The 23,130-nt window shown below is 51.7% G+C and overlaps 1 protein-coding gene across 1 annotated transcript; it reads right to left on the reverse strand.

Annotated features, from left to right (window-relative positions):
- Positions 1 to 1,080: 1,080 nt before the first annotated feature.
- On the reverse strand, positions 1,081 to 11,822 carry LOC134525732 (polymeric immunoglobulin receptor-like). Its single transcript, XM_063356863.1, has 9 exons — positions 11,656 to 11,822; positions 8,104 to 8,211; positions 7,092 to 7,433; positions 6,495 to 6,824; positions 6,082 to 6,411; positions 5,213 to 5,420; positions 3,795 to 3,907; positions 2,948 to 3,085; positions 1,081 to 1,395 (listed from the first exon to the last, which is right to left on the reverse strand). Exons 2-9 carry the CDS (start codon positions 8,138 to 8,140, stop codon positions 1,361 to 1,363), a joined length of 1,533 nt encoding a protein of 510 aa, XP_063212933.1. The 5' UTR covers positions 8,141 to 8,211; positions 11,656 to 11,822; the 3' UTR covers positions 1,081 to 1,360.
- Positions 11,823 to 23,130: the final 11,308 nt, after the last annotated feature.

A 23,130-nucleotide genomic window follows, 5' to 3' on the forward strand; every position in this document is an offset into this window, starting at 1 on the left:
AAGTCAGGACGTTTAGCAAATTTGTCAGATCTTAAAGCCAGCCTTGGAAGTACCTTTCCGCTAGCTAAGGGTGCCGAGCTCTTTTCTTTCCATGTATGTGCAGCTTTTGTGGTGAGGAAGGAGCTTTTGAGGCGAGGAAGGCTGTTGCTGTGCTTGCACAGGGTGATCTAGTGGGGATCTTGAGCTGAGATCTCCTAAAGGGCAACAAACGCTGATCCCCTGCAAGCCATGTCCTTCCCACCAGTGCTGCTTCTCTGGCTGCTCTTGGCATGGCTTTTCATTCTTGGCCATGGAGTTGTGCTTGCTTGGCCACAATAGGCACAGGTGTGTTTGCTTTCCCAGACCTCCCGCTCTCCCAGGCACTTTTCCTGCCGGGTGTCAGCGCGTCGGCTTTGCCGCTCACCTCGTCTCAATCCTGCGGTTGGCCCGGAGAGGAGTTTCAAAGAGCCTGGGCTGGCAGAGGACACTCGGGAGGACGGTGGCATGGCCGTGGGCGGGGGAAGTCCTGGTAGGAACCAGCCATGGGGGCCTGCAACCGCTGGTGCGTCTCGGGGAAGAAAAGTTAGTTCGGGGTGGATGAACAGTTTATTTAATCAAACCACTGTCTTCACCCTTAAGATTTCTGGTAAAACCGATCTGTTGCCTCATGCAAATCTATTTACTTGCTTTAACAGAGGAGGAAGTGTCCTCCTGCCAAGTCACAGGTTCCAAAGCACTTTGGCATCTCCAGAAAACAAACAACCCTGAACTTGCTTTTTCTTCAGGCTGAAGCACGGCTTGTGGCATGACATAAAATCTGAGCATTCAAACCAAAGCTGCTCTTTGGGTCTGGGCTGCGTTTGGGCAGAAATGATTTGATTTTTTGAAGCCGAGGATAGTTCTGCAGAAGAGATGGAGGAAAAACAGCACTTGAGAATTTGGGTGTCTTTGATAGACTGAGGTCAGATGCGGTTCACACGTTGTAAAATGACCCAGTGGATAAGGACTTTTTAAAATATCAGAAAATCCTCATTTTTTTTTCCTAGCACTGAGCAAGCCTGCAGCCACGAGGGTCCTCCCTTCCCACCCCCTCCCCAGCTTTGCCTTTCCCTCGGGGTGCTCTGTCTCCGCAAGGTTGCACACAAATAGCTCTATTACAGGCGCGTTAGTTTATTTTCTCTTCTACAAACCACGTAGCGAGCGGCATTTGGGCAACCCACAGGGATTTGGCTCCGGACACAGGGCGCTTGGCTTCTGAGCAACAAGTGGTGCTGGGCGCTTGGCAGTTTATAGCTGTGCCTTGGCGTTCCGTAGGGAAAATTCCAAGCTTGTGTACACGGGGGCTTTGGAGGAAGGGGGTTGTGCCTCAAGACTTCATCGGTCATCTTGAAAAGTATTTTTTTCCCCATAGGCTTGCTGTAAAAAAACAAAATAAAACCAAACAAATAAAAAAACAAACCAAAAAATAGAAGAAAAGCTGTGATCTGGCATTGCCTCTCTACAATATTTTTACAAGTGATTTTGTGGGTTTTTCTGGTTTCATGCCAAATCTGGTATTTCAAATGGGACCGGTGTTTCAGGGAGTCCTGTGGGCAGAGAGCTGGAGCAACCCGGGTCGGAGGGAACTGCCGGAGTCAACCTCCCGCTCAGCTTCGGCTGAGCGTTATCCCGGGCTTTACCCCGAACCAGGCACGGAGAAACAAAAGGCACAACTAACAACTTCTGGTTTACGTTCTCATTTTTAGAAGTTTTGTCACAGAATGTCGATTCTTTATTTTCAAGGTTTTAAGGCGGGGTGTGTACTTTTTTTTCTCTGAATTCCTTACATTGAGGACTGCAAGAACCCTTCGTACAGCTCCTTTCTTGTAAAGTTAAATCTCAAACAGCACGGGAACTTGTATAGTTGTAGCAGGTTGTCTCACTCTCCACAAAATATTCTGGATTTCGACCTTAATGGCCTTGGTTTTAAAGCCGCTCTGAAGGCTTCGTTTGATGTCTACGGTATATTCTCTAAATAGCTTTGAAAAATGCCGTGTCTGTAGATGTGCGTTCTGCTTCTGATCAAGCCAGGGGGTGTTTCAAAGAGAAAAAGCAGTACAAGCAGTAGTGAGCACAGAGGTGGTCGTTCATTCCAGAGGGTGCAAATTGTCACAATCACTTATTTCCCTCTGCAGCGACCTGACTTTAAAATATTATCCCCTGCTTATATGATCGGAGGGCTTGGATCTAAGTGCATTGTAATGAGAATAAGAAATACCATCACATAATTTTTTGAACCACTGTTCCACTAAGTTTGATTTTTATTTTTTTTTAAGGGAGAAGAGTATGTTTTGCTGATAGGAGTTCCGTAAATCGGATATACTTTAAAATATTTGCTCAGATGTTTTCTACAAGAGCTTCTCTCTGAAGTGCTAATACTCCAAGACTATTTTTAGTCTTGGAGTCCACTATTTCTATATTTTGCCAGAAGACATGGACTCTCACACACAAATTGGTCATCCTAAATCTTCCAAGGATAGCATAGATTATCCTGCACAAGTAGGACAAAAGAGAGTTGATGTGATTGCGACACGGTGAACAAGAATTGCTTCTGTGTAATACTGCAAGAGGTCATAAGCAATCAGGCTTTATTGAAACAAGCAAGCAGGAAGAGCAATAACGTGTTTACTAAGCGTAAGCAAAAATTATAATCAACCCTGTAATAAATTTATAAACCTCAATATAGGATTTAATCCAAGTCTTTTGAAACCTGTGGTTCAACGTCTTTTGGTAAGGAATAAAGACAATAGTTTGGCATCAGAGCATAAATCCTGGACTGTGGGATCATAATTCCTGGACTGCAAACCTGGTGTCTACCCTGTGGAGGTATTTTACGTACGAAGCCACAAATCCTCTGCTTAAAAATTGTTTTTATTCTCCCCTACCAAGGGAGACGACCCTCGCGGTGCCAGCTGCAGAAATCACCCACCTACGTTTGCCAGGGGCTGTCCTGCGCCCTGCACCTTCTCTGGGCTCGGGGTCTCCTCCATCGTTTGCTCTTTCACAGGGTTCAGGGCAGACGGAATTGGTGCCGCTTCCAGGTTTCCCGCGGCGATTCTTCCTTCTCCTTAAAACCAAAAACCATGCAGGCAATGGGGGGGAACACCTCAAATCCTATTTAAATAGACGAGCATCTCCTACCAGACACAGGGTTAGGATTGTTTCCCATTTTCACTCTTGTGGAAAGGGCATTTCCACTCACCACTGTCCTCGCTGAAGGTTTTTGTCCCTAAATTTATCTCTAGGGATACGGTATGGTATAGAATGAGAACGGTATGTTATAGAATAAGATATACGCATATATTTCTGAAAATCAGTTGTTAGCAAGGATTTTTTCAGGCAAGTCTTTGTCAGCTTTTCGCCGAGTGGGCCGGATTCGGCCCGAGAAGCCGCCTGGCACGTAGCCGCCGGTGCCACGCAGGTCCCTGCCCTTTATACTTCAGGATTTCCGAGCACTCGCAGAGCTGTAAATCTTCTATACACAAAAACTCAACTTTGCTTTCAGCAGGACTTCAGAATTTCCATTTCCTTCATCTGCTTTTTGTTTAAGCACATTTAAAAACAAAATAAATAAATAAAGAAGAAAAGGCAGCAACTTCTCTCGGACATTGCTTGCTTGCGAGTGCAGTTGCGCTTTCAGGCTGCGCTGGCGGCGCTTTTCCGTCTCCCCAGAGATGGAAATCTGCCGTGGGTCAGACTCCCGCGCTTGGAAATCACGAGCAAAGCCATTGCAAAACAGCAACCGCAACCCGCAAGGTGTTGCCTGGCCAACTTACCCGTCTCCTTTTGAAGCTTTATTTTGGTCAGGGCGGGAATTGTGATAGTGATGAAAATCAGTAAAATGAGAGCTGGTAACACAACTGGGAGCAGACGTGATTCACCTGATGAGCTGGAAAGATGAACCATCAGAATTAAATTGGGTTTTGGTTCAGCTATGGGGCGGCTGAAGTGCCTTAATGCAGTTTTTACACCATAAAGGAGTTGTAAACTCTGTCAGAATCAAAGGGGAACGGTCAGCAAAGTCCAGCAGAGATGAAACTGGATCTGGAGCTTGGCTTCTGAGGAATTAATTTCTACAGCTGCCTCTGCTCTACTGTGTGGGGTTTATGCTGCCAGACGAATTATCCCCTCCAAAATGAAAACGAGCTCAATTCACAAGTTCACACTCTTTCTTTGTGAGTTGTTGAAGACTCTCACGCTGTTGGAGGGTGTCTACGTGCTGTCTCCTTGCAAAAATGACATAAATGTTCTCAGAGCTCCACGGGCAGACGGAGTTCTGCCCGGAACAGTGCAAAATCTGACCCTTTATGAGCACAATTTGTGATTGGTAACATGCTCCCCCTCCTCTGTCTGGCTGGGTGGAAGAAGGTATGGCTTGAAGGCAGCTGGGGATGGGAGGAGTGGGGATGGAGTGGTCGGTGCTTCTTGCGCTGGGCATCACTGCGGCAGACGCGAGCGCCGAGGTGCGGGGGCCGGGGGCACAGGTCGGGATATTGAACTGGATTTGTGGACTTTGTGTGGTTTGTCTTCAGTTGCGACTGACGCTGCGGTAGCTGATGCACCTGCACCAGCTACACAAACCCCTTCGCCCGGTGCGGGACGGTGGCCGTAGCTGGGGTGAAAGGTGCACGAGCCGCTCGCAGCATCCTCCCAACAGGAAGCACGGAAGGTGAATTCACCGGGAAAACCACTTGCACTGGGGTGAGCCACAGGGCTTGCTATAGAGACGTACCGCAGAATAATCACTGGCCAAAATAGCTCACAGCCTTTTGATTAATCTCGCCAAAGATAGCTCCTTATGCAACACCGAGTACCCAAACACCGCCCTGGTTGCTGCCTGCCTATAAGGACTGGGATAATGTGTGCAGTGAAGTATGCAGCGGCTACTGATTCACCAGCGCTATTGCTCAAGCCTAATGTTTCCTAATGTCCTGAGCAAAGGAAAACAGACAGGAGTGCATCTATTGACTCTGGCGTCTGATCTACAGGACCGACCAGCACCAGAAAATTTAGCGACAAGTTCAAAGATGCCACAGATGGATACGAGATAACCTTGCCTCCTGCTTTTCTAATTACTGACGTCTCCTACTGGTGTTTTCAACTTGCAACCCGTGCACAACCTGTATGGGAGAAAGGGCAGACAGGTCTTAGACCATCAGCGTGGTGCCAACGAGAAGCATGGCCGTGACCTTACCTCTCATGATAGATTTTGCCTGGGGAGGTTACAGAGGTGCCGGGGGCGGCAGCGGGCAGCAGGGTGCTGGTGCTCTCGGTGACGGTGCCCGCGGTGTACGTCAGGCCCGTGATGCTCCTCTGCGCGGGCGTGCTGTAGGCGGCCGGGCTTGATGATAAAGTGGGTTTCACAAGAGTGGTTGTTTCTGGGTCTTGTGAAGTGCAGGCTTCTACGGAGAAAATTGTTTTGAGGCTTGGATATCCATCTTTTTGCAGAGACAACGTGTTAGATTTACCAAAGATTTATGCGTTTCACCTTGCGTCTCGGCATGAAAAAATTTGCAGCATGATATGACCAAACCCAAAGCATTTCTACTTTCCTTTGAGTCTTATAGAAAGCAGCTTGGGAGCACTAATGAAAACCCACTAATACTTTGCAAACGTTCGTGCTTTAACCCCACTATTTCTGTCTTTGCCAGCTGAACAGTTACATGGATCTGTGTATTTACAGGCTGCACTTTCTAAAACTGCAAGATAACCTTCAGCTTATCTTCAGAGCAGAGCGCATGTCTCCGCGCTGTACTTGCTAGGATCAGGGTGTCGTGTGCTAGGGGTTTGCATCATAAATAATCAATAATATCATTCAAACAAACCAAATTTCCCCTGAAAGCTCAGCTTACATCCCTACCTCTGGAAACCTTTCCCATCACCTCAGTTACTTGCCAATAACTGTAAGGTAAAACGTACAGCTGATGTTTCTTATAACGTTTTTATGTTTATGCGCAGTACAAAGGAGAGTTTATTCCCCTCATGCCCGCGAAGGCGTAGGGGAAAGAGCGACTTATAAAAAGAGAAAGGATTTACTGTGTTCCAAGCCGTGCCATCACCTACCCTTGTGGATGTGCAGCTTCACGGAGGATGTGTGCTCTGTGTGCCCGTTTTTAGCCCCGCACCAGTACCATCCCGCATCCTCCTCTCTCAGGTGCCTCATCACCACCGTGTAGCTCCCATTTTCCTGGTTGCTGCTGGCTATTTGTATTCGCCCTTTGTACGACTCGTGCACAAACCCGTCCGCATCCGCAAGCAGCGCGCAGCGAGCTGCCTTCCACCTGCACAGATACTTCTTCTCGTAGTTCCCCTTGGGATCGTGGTGGCACTTGAAGGACAGCGAGCCTCCGACCGTGCCGCTCAGAAATTTGGGTCTCTTGGGGAGGGTGGAGGCTGCAGGTTGGAGAGGATGCGTTAGCTCCATGTTCCTCGTCTGGGGCGGCGAGGAACCCCCAGCCCCCAGCGCCCCGTCCTACCTGCCGTCACCTGCAGAGCCACCACCCGCCGGCTGTCCGGGCCGCTAAGCCTTCCCGTCCCACACCTGTACAGCCCTGAGTCTTCCTTTTTTAAGTCGTTTATCAAGATTTTGAAAGCTCCAGAGCTCTCCTGAGGGGTGATAAAGATTCGCCCTTGGTAACTCTTCCCCACGTAGCCATTGGTGTCGGCGATGAGAGCGCAGCCGTTTCTCCCCAGTTTGCACCAGAACCTCTTCTCGATGCTGTGGGTGTCCCCAGGTGGGCACAGGATGGTGACGGAGCCACGGAGCTCCCCATGGATGAGCTCAGTCGGCCCCAAATCACTGGCATCTGTAGGGAGAGAGCATGGCAGGCACCGTCCGGCACAGACCCCAGCCAGGCAGGAGAGAGGTTCCTTTTACATATATGAACAGCTGATTTGGCCAAATCTGGGTACTTTTATACCCCATCATTATAGATATTTGGTTAATAGCACAGGGTAGAAAAAGTCAACATGCCTGCTGTGCGCTGATGCTCCAGCATCTGTCCCCACACCGCTGCCTGTGATCCAGGCTGCCGGCAGAGCGGAGCCTCCCCTCTCCCCTGCCAGTGTCCTACCTGCCAAAACCGTCAGGGTCAGGCTGACGTACAGGTCTCTGTTGGTGGTGCCGATGCCACATCGGTAGGTGCCCGTGTCGTTCTTCTTCAGCTCTGTCATCGTCACTGCGAAGGTGCCATTCTGGGGGGTGTCCTCAAGAGACACTCGGCCCACGTGGCTCTTCAAGGTGTAGCCGGTTGTAGAAATGACGGTGTAGCAAATGCCGCTTCTTGCTATTTTGCACCAATATTTTCGGTCGTGTTTGTTGGCTGGCGTGATGGAGTAGAAGCACTGATGGGTGACCGATCCTCCAACCTCACCCATCAGAAACCTGGGTCCGTACAAGGTACTTGAGACTGGCTCTTTTGGGGAAAGAAAGAAACAGAAGTAGCTGGTTACTCAGACAGCCAGCTCCTCGCCTGGCAAAAACCAGCATAGCTCCTTGGAGACGGGGGTGTGATTCCGAGGGGCACCAGTGGGATATCTGGCTCAGAAAGTTCAGAGTTTATTTTGGCTATGGTGTGTTACTATCCTTGAGTGCCACGTTATCCACTTGAGGATAACTGATGGTGCAGAGCCACTGCCCTGTGCCACGGCACAGACGGGAAAAGTCCTCGATGCCCCTTCCATGATGCCACAAACCCTCATCAGCCCTGACAGTCCTGCCTGGAGCTAAATGTCAAGGGCGGCAGTTAACAGCAAACATCTAAGAATGACCTTTGGCATTTGGAAACTCTGCCTGGTCTGGCAACTTTCTTCTCCCTGCGTGGGCACAAGTGGCTCCTCCGCAGTGCCAAGCAATGGAGAGCTGGGATCCTCCTCCAGCTCTCGCCATGCCTTTGCTGGCCCTCTGCAGATCCCAGTGGGCAGGGAGGTTTGACCAGTCTCTGTTTTGCAGGTGGAGGTGACTAGTGCCCAAGTGAGGATTTAGCCAGGGATATACCTGTGTCCCCAGCTCTAGCTTTGCCCGTTCTCCTCACTGAACAGGCTGGAGACTCGGTGTCTTGGAGACTCGGTGTCTTGACGACTCACCTTGCAGCAAAGCTGCCAAGAGAAAGAGAACCGCCATGGCCAGCCTTCCCGAACGGTTGCTGGGCAAACTTCAAAAATCTCGCGTTGGGTACGGGATTTTGCTGATGTCTGTGTTATCGAACAGAAGAGAGAGATTGTGGTGGGGATCTGCCAAGGTAAACCACCCCCATCGCTCCGACGGCCATTCGGAGCAGAGCGTCCCTGGTGGCTCCCAGCCCGTGGCATGGCCTAGCCCAAAGATAAGGGAATTTTCACAAGGAAAAAAGTGCTAATAGTGCTCTGCAGCTCTCACACTCCTGCCTTAAATCCCCTGTTGTGTGGGTACTAAAGGCATTGCTGGTGATGACAGTCCTGGGCAGCCGAAAACCAGGGGTCAGTCGGGCTGGCGAGGGGCTGGTCACGGTGTGGCAGCCGAGCCAGGGCATGGCAGTGGCCAAGCCACAGCCCCCACTGGGCTACTGCGGTCTGCTGGGCCGGGATGTGACCCCCATGGGTGCATACACCGACAGCGGCACCGGCAGCGCCATTCACAGATTGCTGCGGTGGCTGCCAAACCCTGCAACGGGCAACTGGCAGCAGCCATGAGACGTGGCACTTGGTCCTGCCCCGCCACCCGGCCAGACGTCTGCAGGCGGACCTGTGGCATCAAGTCTTTTCTTTTCTTTTCTTCCCTTTTTTTTTTTTTTCAGCTCAAGAAACAATAGGCAATGCTGCGGGTCTCAGGAATGCCAACATCCTTCAACTTTTCCTGCCACACCCAACGTTGTCTTTCTTCCTTTTTAATTTTTCTTCCCTGCAATTTATCTTTGCACAGGGTATTGTTATCTGTTCTCAGATCTGAACAGAAACAGTGTTTGGGTGTCTCTATTACAGATTGGAATGACTTCCTCCTTTGAGTTAAAAATTGACTGTTGGTTACTGCAGTGTTTTATCCTAAAGAGCCTCTACTAAAATTCTTTGTTTGAGATTTGCCTAACACCCACTGCAGTTAAAGCCACGGTAGGCGCAAATCACGTGCGGTATTTCATACTTGTCAGTGCATCGGAATCACTTCAAAGCGCTCAGGGAATACAAACAAGGAAACGACAGGAGCTCAGTGCCATAGTGAGCCTTATTCCCGCCCGCCACGGTGCCGAGCTGAGTCCTGCCAGCCACCGCTGGGCTGGTTGCCCACGGGAGCCCCCTGCTTGCCCGCTCCGCACCCCCGCGTGCCGCAGAGGAGGGGAGACGGGCTCAGCCCTTGCACCGGGCGCTTGCACACCCTGTGCTGGGGATGACGTGCATCTCCCCCCGCTGCAGACTCGGCTCCCCCCAGCTCTGCCCGTGGGGCTGCTGGGCCGGTGGGAAGCGTGGGACGGGGCCGCGGAAACGCGCTCTTCCCGTTCCTGCGGCAGCGCGGCTGGCACAGCATCCCCTCCGGGCAGGTTCCCGTTCGGGGTTTTTCCCCCTGTCCGAGGCCGTGGAGGCAGCTCTGCCGTGCAGACGTGTGTGTCTTTGCACGGCTGGCCGACCACGTCTGCGCAAAACAGCTCTCTGCATCCTCAGCAAACAGCGAGGAAGACGCTCGGGTCACCCCAGCCCTGTGCAGCTCGACGCTGTTTTGTGGCTTCAGCAGAGCCTTGGTAGTTTCCTCCTTGCAGCTGGGCAGAGATGGGACAAATGACTTGAAGTTGTGCAAAATTTCTTTGTTGGGCAGGTGGCCAGTTAAAAAATGGCGAGTTTTAAGCGATGCCATATTGCCCACCAATCTGGAGGAATTGAAGCAAAGAGGAGTTAACAAAAAATGCCCTGGAAGAGCTGAAGTCCTTATGAGCTGGAAGTCCTTATTTACATCCAGAAATCAGGGAAAATATTATCCCTTTTCATCTTTTCTGGCATACACCACTACAGCTGAACCAGTGCACTCCCTCTTTTCCTCATTTTTGGGCTAGGGACATGGGGAGAAGTCCTGGCATGCTGAAGGTAATGAAGCAGTTGCCAGTTTGCCAGCTGGAGGCCAAAATTTAATTGTGTGCTGGCCCAGCTGATGTGGTCCCGACGTCCAGGTTAGCACCTGAATGAATGAGGCTCTTTTCCCAAGTAGATGTGTTCTGGGCTGGCATTAAGATAGAATCATAGCATCATTTCGGTTGGAAAAGACCCTTGGGATCATCGAGTCCAAGCATCAGCCCCACTCTACAAAGTTCTCCCCTACACCGTATCCCCCAACCCCACATCTAAACGACTCTGAAACACATCCAGGGATGGTGACTCCACCACCTCCCTGGGCAGCCTATTCCAGTGTCCGACCAAACATGCTAAATTCTCCCCAACATCAGTCCCTTAACAGAGACATGAGGTGTCTACAAGCTCCTTGCCTCGTTAGGAGATGGGTGCTTCCTTGCCTCGTTAGGAGATGGGTGCCAGGCTTACACAGCTGCTGTCTTTTAAGATCACTTACAAATAGTTCACACCCCCCTTATTTGCTCCTTTTCCCACCCTGTGGCAACAAGCAGCGTGTTAGCAAAGAGCCTTGGAGAGTAAGAGCTGTGCCTGCCACGATCGCTATGAAGGGCTTTCAAGCCGCTAACAAGGAGATCTCGCTTTTTCCGGGAGGAAAAACTACTCCATTTATCTTGGGTGACTCCAGCTGAGCCCTAGCCCGGCTCCTCCAGCACTAAACCAGCCTCTCCTGGGGCACCCACAGCAGCTGCTGGTGTTGGACGACGTGGGATTTGCAGGTACGGGATGGTGACGTGCAGGAGGGTCCGGGAGCAGGTGGGTGACCCACATTGCAAAAAATTTGTGGATTAGGTTCAGTTGGGTCTTTCTCACCACGTGTCCGCTCTTGCAGCGTTGTTGGGTTATTGAGCTGTGTTATCCGAGCTCTCCGTGGGTCTACGTGAAAAAGCCTGTATGGAGTGAGCGCTGATGTAGGGGAGGGAATTTGGTTTCCTATCCGCAGGACAGAGCTGCCAGATACATTTTAATCTCATTTAATCTTAGGCTTTAGGCAAGGAGGTGTTTTGTATTGCTGTTTTTAACCACCAAAAAGGGCATAAAAAAAAAAAAAAGACACAAAGTTAAAAGATTGAAAGAAAGAGCTGGAATTATAAATCCCAGAAGTGCAGGCTTTACTTAGAAGTAAACCATGTATGGCTGGGCTTTTTTCCTGTCTTCATTTCAATTTTTTGTTGTGAAAAATTCTATATATGATCAATTTTTTGCGCCTGTCCGATGAAACCATCGTCCTGCCACCATCCGAAGTGAGGCAGCCGCTGCCGCATAACTGGGCAGAGTCTCTCTGCACGAATCTGCGCAAGGATCCACCTCATCCACATCCTTTTTGTGTGTGTTTGCAAAAAAAGTCAGCAATTTAATTTATAGCTTCAAAAAGAAAAGAAGGGATTTTAGCATGGGTTATAATACATTAATTGCTATAGAAATAACGATTTTAAATTCCAGATGTTGCGTATCATAGGGGAAATCCATCAAAGTAGCTCGTGTAATTGCTGCACAGGAGCGCCGTCCTCCAAACAATAGTATTTTAAGAGCAAATTGAGGGTCACCTACCTTAGACTGTGGTGCTTCTGCTGCTGGAAACGTTCTCCTCTGTCTCTGGTTTGGATTTAGTCGAATAAAGTCGGGTTTTGCTGCTTGCAGTTCAGTTGGCTTTTGTTCGACTCTTGACATTTAATTCTTTTTTTAACATATTGATGTCCAGAGTTTAAGAACGGATGCACTAAAAGTTTTCTTAGGTCTAGCTGTGCGTAGCTCAGCTAATTGGAGATGGTCAAAACACTTAAAGGAATAGAGGAGGTGCCACAAACGTACTGACTACGGAACCCCAAAATGGTCGTTTTTAGCCACCTAATGATGCGGGTGACATCATGGAAGGGGGGGGGGGGGGGGGGGGAGTGAAGAGGCCAAGAGCAGAAATTGCAAGAGTTTGAGAGGAATTACCCTGCTCTACAGACAACCTGCAAAGTTTTAACACAAAGTGACTGTTTCTAAGCAATAGTAGCAAAATGCCCTTTGCTGTGAACCACTTCCAGGCAGAACTTCACATAAAGGAACAACTTGGTGCAAGTTTCCTCAAACTTCTGTGGTTTGAATGGACCTGAACGCTTCATCTAGCTCATGCCTGTCTCTTGGGCCCACGTTTTTTACGAATACAGGACAAAAAGATGGTTTCTGCTTCAAAGTCTGTTATAAACCAGTCCCTGCAATGTGCCGATGCTGGTACAGGTGCTGCTTAACCAACAAACATAGTTGGGTTTTTTTTCCAGTCTGGTCTTTCTTTTTCCTGTAATACCTGCTTTGCCTCTTCCAGAAGGCCATCTCCTTCCCACCCAGCAAAGCTCTGGTAGCCCGTCACAGTTCTACAAAACGAATGTTTAGGCTCCTGCTTAGGGTTGGTTTATTTGTCTGTTCGTTTTCTTGCCCTGCCAGTAGGGCTTCAGCCCACAGATCATCTTGTGACCCTCACTGCAATTGTCACCTCCAGTGTGACAGTCCCCTGCGAGGTCTGGAAGTGGAAGGAACTGGTACTGGGAAGCTGAGGGCACTGGTGGCCACTGTGGCTTGAGTGTTGTCCAAGAAGCACAAACCAGCCCAGCTCCAGAGCGATAAGTACTTGCACAGGTTCCTGCTGCAGTTCCCAGGAAGACCGGTTCGGTTATCGATTTCTCCCATTAGCAGGACCGAATCGGATCCTTCCAGCATGGCCTGACCCTGAACCAAACTGCCAACCAGCTGAACAGAACAAAGCTGAGAAATCAAATCGGTGTATGGCCGAGGCACATGGCCTTTACGTGACAATCTCTTTAAGCTCACTCAGGAAGCTGACATTTTGTGGTGATTAATTTCTCGCTAAATTTAATCTTGCTGCATTTTAACCATCGCACGCTTAAAATCTGTCAGCTGGTGGGTTGTGTTGCCGGAGGAAATTGTGTTGCCAGAGGAAAGGCACCATCGCCCGCCACCAAACCCAGGGCTCTGCCCAGGTACAACCAAAGCCCAGGTACGTTTGAGGCTCGTTCATCATGAGCAATTCCAGTTGGCTCCGCGATAATCCTGCTCGCTGCCTCGCAGGATCCGAAGGTGTAACTAAGGGCAGTTTGTTCACGCACACACACCATTCCCCTTTGCACTAACCAAATAATTTTAATTGAGAGAAGTGCAGATATGGTGATAGCGATTTCAAAACTATGTCGGCACAGTAATAGTTGGGTTATTGCGAGGGACTTTGGTCTGTTTTTTCCTCCAAATAAAAAATGTTTGATTGAAGGAAATCTACCTGTGGCACTTCTGAGAAGGTGCTGGGCTGGTCCCAGCGCTCTGCCTCTCCCCGAGGTTTGCAGGGTAACGCTGACGGTGTGAGGGGTGGTGTGAGCGCGCTCACGGGAGACTTGATAGAAATGACTTTGTTGTGACCTGGGGGGGTCCAAAGGTCCTGCTCTTCCCCTCCTTGTGTGCAGGCGTGCTTTGAAGATAGGCTGTGTTTTGTGTAAGTCAATCATTGAAGCACTTTGGAATCTCCCTGGATGAAGATAAATCTCTGTTCAGCAGTTTTGCTTTCTTTGACATGATACGATTGCTTATATTGCAGTAATTGTTGTTTCGTACTAAGCCTGTGCAATAAACTTCTTGATAGTGATTAGGCTTCAGCAGAATTAATCTAAGGACATTTATTGCCACATCAGTAGCAAGGCAATAGGATTGCCCTTTTATTAGCAATAAAATGCGATACACAAAACTGATGGTGGGAAACCCCTAAGACTGCTCGGTGTCATTTCTCCGTGCTGCAAACGCAACTGAAATGCCCAGTCTGAACCCCCGACAAAGCCCCTCTCTGGGGAGACCCCGCTGAGCGATGCTGAGGGGTAAGCTGATGGTTTGGGGTGCAGTTCCTTCCCTCAGTGCTCAGAGATGCCCCTGCACATCTGCAGTCGAGGGCCCGAAGGAGCAGCAGAGCTGATGCCACTTCTGTGAGGCAGAGAGAGGGGTTTGCAGGGGCGAGCTGAGGACCAGAGCTGAGCTGCTGCGCCTTGTCCTGCAGGAAAACCTCAGCCTGGGGCAAGAGGGGTCTCCAACAGCCTGGTCGCCCCAGCTCTCCTCGCCTGGGTGACAACTGGTGACGCTCAGCAGCAGTGTCACCTCACATGCTGCCGCAGGGGTAAAGGTGACGCTTGTGGTGGGATGGGGAGGACAGGCAGTCGTGGGGAGCACGGGCAGATGCGGCGCTGTGGGGACATGTAGCCCCTGCGGGGAGACCTCGGCTCTGGAGACACACCAAAGGGTCTGGGGGCAAATTTGTGCTCCGGGTTTGGGGAGCGTTCTGTGCACACAAAGGCTGTTCTCATAATTGTTTTATTGCTTCCGATAAGGCAAAGCCTCGCTACCTCCGTAGCAATGTTAATAATTCATTTTAACTGTGGTACTGGGTTAATTAGCACATATCCTGCTTTGCTTTTCCTAAACTATTTTTACGACTTTAGTACTGGGAAAGGTGAAGTCCCCTCCTCTGGGTGAGCGTGGGCAGCTTGTCCCCATCCCTGTCGCCGTCAGCCCCCGGGTGCGGGTCTGAGCCGGGGGGGGGCGGGCAGGGCAAGGACCATCCCTGGGCGTTAATTGCCATTTATCGTGTGGGTGAGGGGGTGCCTGACCCCGCCGCACCCCGAGGGAGAGCGCCAGCAGCAACCCCCCCGTGCATCTACAGGCTCCTGGGGTGGGACCCCCCCCCCGCTCGCCCCGTCCCCGGTGTCCGCCGCGAAGGCACCGAGCCGCGGGTGCGGAGCTCCGGGCGCGCACTGCCACCCCGCGTCCGTGTCGCCGTCGCATCCCCAGCTGGTGACACGGAGGTGCCGCTCGCACGAAGGAGCAGGCTGGGCTGCCCTCTGCTAGTCGCCTTGTGGCTCTGTCAGCGGGGGGACACCCGGCAGTCCCCGGGCCACGGCTGGAAAAACGGCTCTTTTAGCAAGTTATTTTTGCTGCTTTTCGGATTTCCGTGTTTTTGCCAGATTCCAGACCTCTCTGGGTACAGGACGGGACCTGGCTTAGGTTCTGCATGCCCATCAAAGGGCTACAAAGACGATGAGGGGACTGGAACACCTCTCTAATGAAGAAAGGCTGAGGGATTTGGGTATTTTTAGTCTGGAAAAAAGACGACTCAGGGGGATCTTATCAACGCTTATAAATACTTCAAGGGGGGGTGTCAGGAGGATGGGGCCAGGCTCTTTTCAGTGGTGCCCAGGGACAGGACAAGGCGTAACGGGCACAAACTTGACCGTGGGAAGTTCCATCTCAACATGAGGAAAAATTTCTTTAAGTGTAACAGAGCCCTGGCACAGGCTGCCCAGAGGGGTGGGGGAGTCTCCGTCTCTGGAGACACCCCAACCCCGCCTGGACGCGTTCCTGTGCCACCTGCTCTGGGTGACCCTGCTCTGGCAGGGGGTTGGAGGGGATGATCTCCAGAGGGCCCTGCCAACGATGTGATTCTGTGATTTCCTTACTGAAAGGGGCACAAGCCATCGCTCAGCCAGCAGCTGGAAGAAAAGGGGAAAATAATGAGCACATCTGGAAGGGAGGGAAGGACACCAGGGAATCCCGGTCGGGGGGGCAGGAGGGCTTGAAGGCAGCATCCCGCTGCCGGCTGACGGGCACGAGGAGCGTACGGTCTCGTGGAGTGTCACTTCTGGGGCTAACTGTCCCCTTGCCCATCCCTGTTCCACTTCTGCCAGCGTGTTCCTTGCTGGGGGGGGGTATGCTGGACCCGTCTGAGGCTCGCTGCCTGGGGGCAGCGGGTTTTGTGCGCCCGTGCGATGTCCGAAGGACATCGCACGGGCGCACAAAACCCGCTGCCCCCAGGCAGCGAGCCACTGGGGTCTGGCATCCCCTGGGCTCCTTGCTACGGTTACCATAAAATCCGGTTAAAGGGAAAGCCTCTAAGACTTGTGTTGAGTTTTAGAAGGCAGGCGTTCTTTGTTGCGGCGCTGGATGCACGGGGGATGGTTCCTCCTATCGTGCATACCCATCAGAACTCCCCGCGCCATGTTTATACGCGTTTTACAGTATCGTTATAATCTTAGTACCTCCTGCCTATGTTTCATTGGTCGGTAATTTATATACGATTACAGCATCACGTTATAGCTACCACGCGTGCGCAAGGGAAGGGTCTTCACCTGGGCAAGGGTCTTCTTGACCTACAGGTGCGATTTTTTAGTATTATAATGAAGGTAGTTCATCTAAGGGCACTAAGAATTTTCACTTTCCTGCCAAGTTGGCTAAACTTCTCCAAATGTGTAGATTAGTACCATCCTCAAGGTCCTTATGCTCGATGTGCTTCCTCGAAAATGATACACTTGCCTCCCTTGATTAGGAGTTCTGTTCGTTAGCTCATGCTTCATAAATTCAAGGATGGAATCCTCATTGTTTGTTGGAATACACATAAGGCCTTTCAACACTAGTTACTACTAACATTTCAGGGATACGCTTTTGTAACACTGCTTCCCCCAGCAAATGCCATAGCCCATGTGCAGATAGAAAGGAGCGGAATCACTGAAGAATTGGGAGAAACAGGCAAGCCGTGCCATGAAGCGACATGTTTTAGGACGGGACCTCCTGCCCCAGCAGGGAGAGATCAAAGGCAGCGTCAGGCGCAGCGGGATTGCTGTCAAACGAGCTCTCCCAAGAGGAGCCAGTCGGGCCAGGTACGATGTCCCGAGTTGCTCTGAAGAGCAATGAGGTGGCAAGATGTTTTGGGTGGAGGCAGATGGCCTTTGACAGCGCTGATTTGGAGGGGTAGGAACAAGCAGCTGTACCCGCAGCAGCACCGTGTGCTGCTTCCTCACCCATCCGGGACAAGAACACCCGTCTTGGTCTCTTGCAGAAGGTCCCTGGGTGTCCCAAGCTGACCCCAGGTTTTGGAGCAGGGACAACTGGGGACCCCGCCTCCTTTAAACAAAAAAAAAAAAGGCAAATAAATTCATCAGGGGCAGCAACACTGGAAGCAACAAGAGCCATTTTCTCAGCATCATTTGGAATCATAGAATCGCCTGGGTTGGAAGGGATTTTTTAGATCACAGAGTCCAACCATCAACCTAACGCTGACAAAACCCATCACTAAACCATGGCCTTCAGCACTACGTCTGCCCGTCTTTTTAAATCCCTCCAGGGATGACGATTCCTCCACTTCCCTGGGCAGCCTGTTCCAATGCTTGATAACCCTTTCAGTGTAAAAATTTTTCCTAATATCCAGTCTAAACCTCCCCTGGTGCAACTTGAGGCCATTTCCTCTTGTCCTATCGCCTGTTCCTTGGGAGAAGAGACGGATGCTCAGCTGGGAGCAGAAAGCGGCTAGCAGGGAGGAGGATGGCTTCGGCAGGGAAGGAGCATGTGGAAATGACCCCTCCTGGGGGAGTGCTGCTGCTTTGCCCCTTCTTCTACTGCTAAAGGAGACGTAATTTTCAGACAAGTTACAGCGTTTGTTTTTCTGGGCTATGTTTATTACAGAAATTTCTCTTCCTTCCTGTAATGAGCCCGTGCTGGCCGGTGAATCTCTCCCCTGTGGCCAGCCCAAGCGAGCAGCACGGCGGGCAGCAGCGGGCATGGCGGCGGCGCTCTCGACCCGTATGTTTCACCAATGCACGGTTGTGGAGGTTGCTGTCAGCACCTCAGCACGGCTTCTCCGCAGTCGGAGCGGTTATTAACAATTCGTAACAACCCCTGCGTGCTCTGCAGCGCCCGTAGGAGTTAATGATTAAACTCTAGCGAGGGCGGCGTTCTTGGAGATGCGTTATCACTGCGCATAAACCCCTGTCCGAGGAGCAACAGTGACCCTTTCTGGCTCTTGCTGGGCTTTGAAGTTAAAGCAAATTTGGAAACAAAGAGCAGGCGAGATGCCGGGGCAGCAGGAGCGGGCTCACCCCCTGCCCTGCTGAGTGCAGCCGGTGGCTCACCGAGCCCCAACCGGTGGCTGCCGTGGCAGACCCGGAGCGTGAGTTTTTAAGGGTAGGAATGAGGAACATCGGGTCTAGTTTGGTTTTCAGATACCAGGTAAATTTGCATCGCTGGCGAGTAAAGACAACAAACAACCCAGGAAAAACCGAATGGAAGAGAAAGGGGCCCTGGGTAGATCAGGCAAAGCATGGGGATTATCCTGGTGCCTTTCTGATGAAGGAGAGAGATGCAATATTCCTTGGAATAGGGGTAATTTATCCCTCCTTCATGTCCGTGTAGTTGGAGGCGGAGACAGACCTTCTCTCCGTCTGCAGGTGAGCAGGGAAAGGGCAGAGTCTCAGCTACCGGTTGTTGCCCAAACCCCGCTGGGATGTGGTTAAAAACCCTTGGACCTCTACAGTCCCGTCCCGCAGAGCTGGAGTGGCTCCAGCATGACCCTGGGTCTCGGAGCCCAGGGGTGATGTTCTCCGGCTGGAGACGGGTCGGGCCAGCAGGAGCTAACCCACCCCCCCGACCTCCCGCGGGACACCAGCCCCAGGGCTCCCTGCTGGCGCCCGCACTGAAGCTGCTGCACAGTGATAAAGTCAATTATTAAGACGACCAATTTCTCCCAGAGACTGTGGCCCAGTACAGCTGACATGCTTTGATACCGCCGGAGTTTAGCAAACCACTTCTCCTGAATTCTGTCTTTATAATGAAAGATGTGCGCAAGGATGCTTTTAATTGGGATAGTAGGTCTTGACAGGCTCATGCAGACATGGAAATGATACGTCTGAGCCGGTACGGGACTGATAGTTAAGGAGGAGATGAATACCCCATGCAAAATGCAAAGCCGAGTGTTTTCTTTAGGTCTTTTCTGACATTGTTGCACCACATAAACACAGTCCGTATAATCTGCATCAAGGCACCGAGGGGGCATTTACCAACTCTTCAGGTTACTTCTGAAATATTATGATCTCTCTTTGTGGCTGTTTTCTTGGCTGGGGTCTGCTGTGATTTTTGCCTTCCAGGCCCAAATCAAGCAAATTATGCCCAGAATTAAGTAGTACGAAGTCTGCTTTCAGAGGGACCCAGACAAGAGCCCGGGAACTCGGCTGGAGTGGGGCTGAACCTGGAGGTAGATTTTTGTTTCTGTTCTTGCTTTTCTCTCGTCCACTTCCCAGGCATCCCCAAATGGAATTAATAGAAATTAATAGGCATTAATAGGCAGGAGCAGCCTTTCCCTTGCCTGTCTGTGAGACGAGCAGCGTCGCTGCAGCTCCTCGCATCAGCTGTGCCGGGGGGCCGGCGGAGCACAGCCCATAGCTCCTCTGATTGCTCACCAGCTTTTTCCCCCTTATAAAAGAAAAGCTCATCACCCTGCCCAGGCTCCTGCCAGTCTGCAAACTGGGGCTGGTTGGGCTGCTCCTGCATCGGGTGGTCGTGGGGATCCCACGGGTGCTCGGCCGAGGAGCGGCTCTTTGCTGGAGACGCCGCTGCGGAGGGATGCGGGCTGGGCTAGAGCGAAGGTAAAGCTCTCCTGTTGAGTCTGTGGATTACGGGTTACACCGAACAGAGCAGGATTGCTTCGCTCCCTGTGGTCCCTCCTGCCTGGCACCGGTGTTGGGGAGCAATCATCTGGGTGACTAAATGCAGGGCTGCCGAGAGAGATGCTGCTTCCCTGCTCCTCCCGCCAACAAAAAGGGGAAAATCTGGCGCTGCCCGTGGGAACCTGCAGGCTGCAACCCGGGCGATGCACAGACAGGAGCAGGAGAGGCTCCCACCCGGCCAGGAGCTCCTCCGGCTGCGGGCTTTCAAGTGCAAATGATCGACTCCAAAGGCAGGGACAGCCCAGTGTAAATGGAAGAGGACAGGGAAAGGCGAGATTAAGCTCTGAGTGAAGGGGTCAGCCCTCTGAAGCCAGCTCCTGCAAGATATCTGGTAGCTCCATTGTTTGTCCGGCCCTTCCTAGGACAAATTTCTCTGTTCTGAGATAGAAGCTTTTTCTTTCAGGGCTGCCCCAGCTCCTCCTGGGAGAGCCGGGCTCTGTATTCCCTGTCCCATCCGCTAACACCATGTAGAAACATCACAGAGACAGCAAACTTAGCTGGCACCCATGGGTAAGTTTGTCAGGACTGGGCTTTCTATTCTCTCCCAAACCTGTGTGGACTTTGCCATTTTAGCAGGAATAGCAATATGTGGGCACTTTATTTGCCTTTTATTCCTCGTCCGTCCTTGTATAATGAAAATGAGTGTGGTTTGATGGTGCATTTTCATACACGCTCCTCTCCTCTGACCTCTCCTCTTTACCTACTGCGGATCCCAGCATCGTGCTACTTAATGCTCTGTCTTGCCGCACATCACTTGCGTAATGCGGTTACGTGACTGTTGCAGCCTCAAAGATAATCTCACCTTGTTTATCTAATGAGAAAGGACGAGGGCATCAAGGTCTCTCTCAAGGCATTTTTGGCCTGAAACAGAACCTTAACTTCTCTTTAAACCAGATTGTTTTGGAAACAAAGGATTCTCTTCCAATCCTTGGCTTATTTAGTCAAAACCAGGGAGCACTACAGTGTAACATAGGTGTCAAGCAGGAAAGCTAAGTTTTGATTAGGTTTCCTAGCAGAAATCTCACTTCCAAAGATTGCTTATTAAGCTGCTATGGGGCAGAGCGATGTTCATTAACAGGAGTTGTGCACGTGGCCTGGTTGGTACGAAATGGCAACAAACGAGAATAAATTAAAGCAACGGCCACAGGAGATCAGGGCCATTCCTCTGGGAATGAGCTCCCGATCTCTGCTTTTCCACGGGGCGAAGACCTTCTGCTGCCGCTGGGTCCCCTGGCGTGAATCACTCACCACGGGCAAGCCCTGCTGCAAAAGCAGGCGTTGCTGTTTAATCCAGCAAGCAAAAGATGACATTTTACAGGCTAGATACGTCTGCAGCCGGTGAAATGAAGGTGTTTATCCCCGCGGGCTGTGTGACTCCTGGGCTGGCACCTTACGCAAGTGCAGACACAGGACTCTGCTCGGTGCCACCCGAGTCCAGCCCTGATGCTGAGGGACGGGTCCTGCCCTCCCAGGGGAGCACAGCCGCCTCTCGGCTCCGCGGAGCTTTTTACAGCGCCTGGGAGGGGTTTCCTACCAGCCAAGCTGCTCTTTCTGCCTCCTGCTTCTGCCGGGGTGGCCGCAGCGCTGGGTGCAGGCAGGCAGCCGGGGAGGAGGGAGCGGGACGGCGTGGAGGGGAGCACCCGGTTTGTGAGTGCAGAGCAGCCCCCTCGCTTGCTGGCCATGCGTTAGCCCAGAGGCACCTTCCCACGGCCACCTGGACCAGGTGGCACAGGGGGGATCTCAGCTCTGGCCGTGTTTAACGTGACCGGCTCATATGGGGACAGGCTCGCACCCGCGGCGCTGTGCGTAGGGCCGTGCCTGTGCCCCGCTCAGCTCTCGCTGCAAACCACCTTAATCCTGCTCAAACCCCTCAAACCGCTGGCGAAGCCCCTGGCACGTGGCAGAGCTGCCTCCCCGGCTGCGCTGGGCTTTGAGCCACCCCCGCCTGGTGGCCAAGGGACTGCGGGCTGTCGTTGTCCCCACGGCGGGCAGCCACGCAGCAGCTCCCCAGTCCTGCCCGGCCACTGCCAGGCTTGAAATGAGGCGCTGGGCTCGGACTGGGCTCAGTAACGACCTTCCGGGCTCCTTCTCCCTTCCGGAGCCAATGTACAGGCGGCACCGTGTTGCCTGAGAAACCTGTTGGGTTTTCGGTCAGACCTCAGCCCGTGCAGCTTCTCCTGGTTTCCTCCCTGATGTGCAGGTTTGCATTACTGCTGGCCAGCCCAGAACTAATTTAGTTAATTGCTTAACTTACAAACAAGCATTTCCCTGCTTTCATGAACTGTAGCTAATCAGGCATCATTTTCTCGCGTTCCTTGGATTCTTTTCGCAGGTCGGTGCTATTCCCTCCGCTTGTGCACACCTTTATGACGTGGGGGTTTGGGAAATGATGCAGCTTTTGCAGAAGGATGCCCTCCCCTTCTGTCCGTGCGAAACCAAAGCTCTGCCGATGCCTGTTCGGAGAGGAAGGAGAAGCCTGGCTCTGGTTCTGCCCGTGGGAGCCTGTTTAGTATTCACAACGCTGCCCTGAAAAGCTGATTGTGCTGCAAGGTCAGCGATGAAAACGATTGAGTGCAACTTTATCTTAATGCTGCGAGCAGTTAATTAACGTCAGTAAATTGTGTAGTGCAATTGCCTCCACGGGTCAGCCCCTCTCCCTAAAGAAAGCCTGCATTTGTTTGGAATTAAATTGGCTGTTAGGAACAAAAGCGCTCGCTTTATTAGTGGAGTCTCTCTCTAGATGTCCAACACTGAAAGCCAGGATTGCGTGAAGGATTTTTTTGGTGAAGGAAATGAAATGATCCTTTCAAGCCCAGCCGTTAGTGCAGCTTTTCAACTAAGAGGGCTGCTGTGGGAGATGCCCCCACAGACGCCGGAGATGGTGCAGGTGGGAAGGGATGGACCAGAGCAGCGGCAGGTCCCATGTCACCCGTCCCAGCCCAGCAGTGCCGTGGAAGACTTTGCTTATTGTACTGGAAGCACTTACACAAAACCCCACATCGTGTGGGTCCTGGGGTGCAGGAGCCCCGGGTCTCTGGTCCAGACCTCATCATTTGCAACGCCCGGCTGCTGTCTGGGTCCCTCACGCTCCCCGAGTCAAGACATACAGAATCACGGAATTTCAGAGTTGGAAGGGACCTCTCGAGATCACCTAGTCCCACTTCCCACTCCCCTGCTAAAGCAGGATTGCCCAGAGCACATCACTCAGGGCTGCATCCAGGCGTGTCTTGAAGGTCTCCAGAGAAGGGGACTCCACACCCTCCCTGGGCAGCCTGTTCCGGGGCTCTGTCACCCTCGCCACAAAGAAGTTTTTTCTCATATTTGATCGGAACTTCCTGTGTTCCAGCTTGTGCCCGTTACCCCTCGTCCTGTTACTGGGAACCACTGAAGAGAGTCTGGCTCCATCCTCCTTGAACCCACCCTTTAGATACTTGTAAATGTTAATAAGGTCTCCCTTCGGCCTTCTCTTCTCCAGGCTAAAGAGTCCCAGCTCTCTCAG

The sequence above is a fragment of the Chroicocephalus ridibundus genome, chromosome 20, assembly GCF_963924245.1.
Source record: "Chroicocephalus ridibundus chromosome 20, bChrRid1.1, whole genome shotgun sequence".
Classification (NCBI taxonomy): domain Eukaryota; kingdom Metazoa; phylum Chordata; class Aves; order Charadriiformes; family Laridae; genus Chroicocephalus; species Chroicocephalus ridibundus.

Coding starts and splice junctions, on each gene's coding strand:
- LOC134525732 (XM_063356863.1), bottom strand. CDS start 8,140: ATGGCGGTTCTCTTTCTCTTGGCAGCTTTGCTGCAAG. Junction 7,434..8,103: donor CTTGGCAGCTTTGCTGCAAG/GTGAGTCGTCAA, acceptor TTTCCCCAAAAG/AGCCAGTCTCAAGTACCTTG. Junction 1,396..2,947: donor ACAGCCCCTGGCAAACGTAG/GTGGGTGATTTC, acceptor GTTTTTTTACAG/CAAGCCTATGGGGAAAAAAA.